This window comes from Phytophthora sojae, assembly GCF_000149755.1.
Source record: "Phytophthora sojae unplaced genomic scaffold PHYSOscaffold_17, whole genome shotgun sequence".
Taxonomy (NCBI): Eukaryota; Oomycota; class Peronosporomycetes; order Peronosporales; family Peronosporaceae; genus Phytophthora; species Phytophthora sojae.
In genome coordinates, this window is record NW_009258131.1 from 323,473 (window position 1) to 328,961 (window position 5,489).

The 5,489-nt window shown below is 52.2% G+C and overlaps 2 protein-coding genes across 2 annotated transcripts; one reads left to right on the forward strand and one right to left on the reverse strand.

The window, feature by feature from the left end:
- Nucleotides 1-284: 284 nt before the first annotated feature.
- Nucleotides 285-2,974, reverse strand: PHYSODRAFT_342497 (hypothetical protein; the record flags this gene model as incomplete). The annotated part of the gene is made up of 3 exons (XM_009540980.1): nt 285-917; nt 2,332-2,426; nt 2,479-2,974. The coding sequence occupies 3 exons, from the start codon at nt 2,972-2,974 to the stop codon at nt 285-287; spliced, it is 1,224 nt and encodes a 407-aa protein (XP_009539275.1).
- Nucleotides 2,975-4,318: 1,344 nt separating this feature from the next.
- On the forward strand, nt 4,319-4,696 carry PHYSODRAFT_246885 (hypothetical protein; the record flags this gene model as incomplete). The annotated part of the gene is made up of 1 exon (XM_009540981.1): nt 4,319-4,696. One exon carries the CDS (start codon nt 4,319-4,321, stop codon nt 4,694-4,696), a length of 378 nt encoding a protein of 125 aa, XP_009539276.1.
- Nucleotides 4,697-5,489: the final 793 nt, after the last annotated feature.

Genomic DNA, 5,489 nt, shown 5'->3' on the forward strand with positions numbered 1-5,489 from the left:
TCTAGTAGTAAACTTCGCATCGAGCTTTAGTAATTCCCCGAGTCACCAATGCAGAATATTTAGTCTGCGCCCAGCAACCTCTTCTCCATATAAAACTAAAATGATCGTAACCTGCAATACCCTACGAGCCGAGCTGGCTGAAGGAAACATCGAAATTTGTAACGTCGGGACATGTCAAGATGTAAAATAAACAATCGGAGGCTACTAGATCTGAGCCTGTAACCTTCACACAAAAAGGGAAGGGCGTCTGCGCCGAACCTCAGCTCAGCTCGAGAAGAGGCTTTCTAAAACAACCATCCCCACCAAGACGGTTTGTTCGTCGACTCCGGCGTGGAATAGTCACCACATCGATCAGCGGAGCGAACGTGGAGGCGCTGATAGCCGTTGTCATTGCGGCCAGACTCGCCGCTCAGGCGGCCACGAGTACCAGGAGCATCCGTCTGAGGTTGGTAGGGGCTGACCTCCGGCGCTTCGGTACTCGGGTAGTGTTGTCTCATCGGCGCCTCGCTACTCGAGTGGTTTTCGTTGGCCGGGGCCTCAGTAGTCGGGTAGTCTCCCCTAACTGGCGCCTCGGTACTCGGTGGCCGGGTAGTCCTCGGTCGCTGGCGCCTCAGTGCTGGGGTAGTGTTGCTTGACCGGAGCCTCGGTGGTCGGGTAGTGCTCGTTGGCCGGGGCCTCGGTGGTGGGGTAGTCTTGGTTCTCTGGGCTTCGGTACTTGGGTAGTTCTCGTTCACCGGCGCCTCAGTACTCGGGTAGTTCTCGGTAGCCGGGGCCTCGGTGGTGGTGTATTCCTCGACCTCTGGAGCCTCGGTCGTGGCTGTAGCCTTCGTGCTAGGGTGGTAGGGATCGTCACGATTTTGTCGACTGGTTTCCGGCTCCTGGGTGGTGGGTTCGTAACCTGGCGCTTCGGCTGCCGGCTTGCGGAGACCAAGATGAGAACTCTTTCTGGGAGTCGAGGAAGAAGTCGCAGCACATGGCGTTCTGCCCGACACCGAAGCAAAGCGTAGCCCAAAACCGCTCGGTTTGCGATCAACGTTAGCCTTGGGATGCATAACGCGTTCTGGCGAGCCCGCCGGCCCATCGTACACAGCCTACACGTGTCAAGAGCCTATATGTCCACTGAGCCACCTCCAACTTGGCTTCCGTGGAGTGTTTGCGGTCACAGCGTAGGCTAAAACGACTGGTGGATAGTTAGTTGGGTTTGGTCTGCGACAGCCAAATGGCTCTTGGCAAATCAGTGACCTACGCCCACGCATCCTTCTCGTGCGTGCGTCGTCGGTATCGTTAAAGTGCCGACACATATGTTTTTCTACTTATCCACTGTATGTGGTCCAATCAAATGGCGATAAGCGATTATTGTCGAATGAGGAGGCCGATGGATAGCTTTTTATCCAATCGTCAACGTTAGGGGTAGGTTAATGAGCCGCCGACACTCCTGCCAACGTATACACCTTTTCCAGGCATAATTCGCGGTGTGCAAATACAGTTCGGCAAGAGCAAAAACAAATTCGTGAAGTGCAAATCGAAATTCATCAAAGCCTCCATGAATGAATCATGGAAGGCGACTCTTCAAATATTTATTTTCAGCAGACATAGACTGATGAGCTGGTCGGTCGTAGACCAGGGCCCCTCTGGCTGGATAATCACGAGCTGTAACGGGACTACCGAGAGTGTACATGTACTACAGACGATGGAGAACCTGTTGTGCCAATTCCATCAGCACCCTTATTATGCAGATGTAGCGCACGAAGCTCACAGCCATAATGTTATTTTTAATCCTATAATGAAAACAATAATGTTTTGGAGAGAATAATATATGATAGTTTATCGCTATTATGGAGGTTTTGATGAATTTCGATTTGCACTTCACGAATTTGTTTTTGCTCTTGCCGAACTGTATTTGCACACCGCGAATTACGCCTGGAAAAGGTGTAATGTCGGCAGGGCTGTGGAGATACGTTATACACCTATAGTGAGGTTAAGTAATTAGGCGATTATACACATATTTTGCTTGCTGCCGACACCTCACATTGAGTTTGTATTGCGTATGTTTGCTGTTGGAAGCATTTTGTATGACACCTTCACTTACGTCATAAATTCAATCGAATTTTCTCGGCGGCGCCTTACCCGCATGCGTGCATGACACAAAGCGCCTTCAGGTAAGGCGTTGCTCATGGGACTTTTGTCGCTGCTGCTGAGGTGTCGCCAGCGAGACATGCAAGTGACTCTACAGAAGATATATCAAAACGGAGCGTGAACTAGCGAATATCAAATATTTAATCTTTTCAATATTAAATGAAAATAAATACAGTGCCTATGTTGTGCACTGACCACCGCAGCACCAGGTAGAAAGCGCCGCTCCACCAGTAAGTGCGGTTTGGCCACGTCCTCCACCCCCTCCCTGTTCGACAGCAGCGAGAGTCCCCCTCGCCGCCCAGGGATCAATGCTCGCAGCCGTCTGTGTCAACGAGGGCAGACGCCGCGCTGCTGCTGCTACTGCTGCTGGTGCTGCTGGTTGGCGAGGCGGTACTGGGGTGAGGGAGGCTACTGCGGGTCCCTGGGCTGGCTCGGCAGTGCCGCGTAGTGCTGGTGTGTCTGCCGCCTCCTGCTCTAACCTCCGCTCCTTCTCCATCTTGGACCCTTCCTCTTCATCTTGTCTCCTTTCACGCGCGCGTCGTCCAGCAGGGGCGAGTGGACACCGTGTGAGCGACCACCAGGCGCAGACTACTCGTTGAGCGTCCTTGCTCCCTCTCCTCGCTCTCGCCCTCCACGCACTTGGTGTCGCCGTCGCGCTCTTGTTCTCCCCACCACCCTTCACGCACTTGGCGCCTCCGCCGTACGTCGTGCCCATGGTCCATCCGCCGTTCTTCGTGCCCTCGGTAAGCCCGCCGTGCTTGGTGCCCTTGGTCAACCTGCCGTCCTTCGTGCCTTTGGGCACTGCCGCCCATCGTGCCGTGGGTCTCCCCGCCGTCATTCGCGATCTTGCCCCCCCCCCTCCCCCCCGGCTCTTTCCGTCCCTTGCCCTTCGTCTTGGGCGTCATTGGGCTCCTTGCTCCTCGACGGGGCCCAAGGGCACACGCCCTCACACTTGGAGGGGCTGTACAGATCTCCCAGCCGTCTTGAACGTCTTGCCCATGCCTGCGCACACCAGCATGCCACGCACGCAAAGCCGGGAGGGGAGAGGGCTAGCGCAGGTCACAGCGCCGCTACTGCGCTCAGGGGCGCCGCCAATGACCACCACACCCAAACGAAAATGAGAGAAGTGAAATGCAGCAGCCGTTTTGACCAATCATACAATTTCAGTATTTCCACCAATGATTGGTCGTGTCGGCAGGTGTAGGCCGCTGTCGGCACCGTCACGCTATGGATTTCTGGTGGCGTTGGGGTCGCTATAGCAACGACCGATTCTGTCAAACACACCGAGCGCACGTACGGGGATTTAAAAGTGTGCGAAAGCCAAGGGTTACCATTTGGCCGTGCTGGGCATTGAACCGACGACCTCCACGTTAGCACGTCAGCGTCTAACCACTAGGCCAAATCGCTTAAAACATTTACGCAGCATCATACCGAAATAAACGGATCCAGTGCGACACAGTGTCAATTAATATAGCCGAGCCCAGCTGTCTCGATACGCAATTTCTATTGCCTTAGACGCCTAATCTAATAATGGTGTATAAAATGGTCTTGCTAGTGGAAAACTGGTACAAGGCCGCTCCGAAACATTCACTCCCATATGATATGAAGTGGTACCTTCCGGCTGAAGCCGCACTCCCAACGTCTTCCGTGTGAGCAGGTGTTGCATCGATGGACGTGCCCAAAAGGCGTCGGGGGACATCCAGAAGCTGCCCAATATGCTGCGCGAGTTATTCCATGTGTACTACGATCGCACTAAGCGCGAACCTGATCACGTGGTCTATTACCGCGACAAGTGTAGGCGAAGACCAGTACTCTGACATCCTGTAGGCTGAGGATCGCGCTCTCCGCAAGGCGTTTAAGATGATCGCTAACTTCTACAGCCCGTTGATCACGGTCATTGTGGCAAATAAGCGCCAATACACACGCGCCGCCCCCCATGGATCGCCGCGACGAAGACCGCAAGGACGACGTGGGACCAGGAAGGAGATTGTTTTATCAACCGCGGGACAGGCCTACTTTTGGATCAACTTTTAAGCGACAAATTAAGCTAATTCCTGACAGATTATATAACTCGTAGGTCAAGTTTGATCCAAAAGTTGATCCTTCTCGTAGTGTCGTTGCCTTCATAAACTTATGTTATACTTTTAAAATTTATATTTTTACTGAACACCATTTTGGAAAAATGCCGCGCCGCTCCAAGACCTGCCCCAAGTGCAAGAAGCGTTTCGCCACTCATGGCAACATGAAGCGCCACCAGAAGAAGGTGTTTGCGTGTGGCAAGCAGTTTGTTAAGCAACGCGAGGAGCTAACTAAACAAAAGAAAGCCTACCGTAACCGATACGACTATCTCAAGCGCCTCGGCCGTCTGCACGAGTATCAAGGCCCCCTCCGACCATTCGACGGCCCTCCACCAGCCCAGACGCTGCCCCCACGACGGTCGACACGTCGCTCGACCACGGCCGTCGAATCGTCGGGTACTGTCCCGTCAATTATCGGCCCATCATTGTCCATGTTCAACTACTACATGGACGGGCGCGCAGTTGACAAATTCTATGATTAGGAATGCAGGTTTCTAATCTGGCAGAATTAGAAATTCGTTTCTAATCACAATAAATACATTTCCGCTAACATTTTCAACCAAACAGATGCTGAACTGAGCCAGTAACGTGCTGAGTATTACGAAAAAAACGAACTAACAAGCATAGACCGTCCTCAAATCTGCCCAGCCTACCCACCCACAGGCAGGCAAATACTGCATCGGCACAATGCTCTCTTCTTCAGATGCCAATGCGCAAGGGCTCTGCCATGAGGTTATTCCTTCCATCGACCATCAACCCTTTTGTTGACTATTGTTGATTCGCGGCCCGGAACATACAAATCTGGAACCTCAAGAAATGGGATAACGGATTATTTTTTCTTAGATTCCCAATTCAATTTTATATTTTATTTTCCGAGCCCTCAACTTGAGGTCAAGTTCAATGAGCGGCAATATCTTTGAAATCGCCTCCGACTGAACTTGACCCGCGAAGCACAACCAAAATCACGCCCAAAGGCGAAAGCATGCGTACGATTCTTCTGATAAATGGCCACCAGGCGCGCTTTGGGCTTGTAAGTTTTTATAAGCAATGCTGACCCTAAGGCTTATACTAATTTAGCATTCCTACTCTGTAGTCCACCTTAGAGAGCATGATTATACTACGACTGGAGCTCTCAAGCCTTGCTGACATTCCTGTTGAAGGCCAGTTTGAAGGTACGACCCGCATCGATTCTAGCTGCCTGTGACATCTATTCTAACTAAGCAGCGCAGAGATGCACTATTTCGGAGTTGGCAGTGATAGTACTCTTCGCCAAAT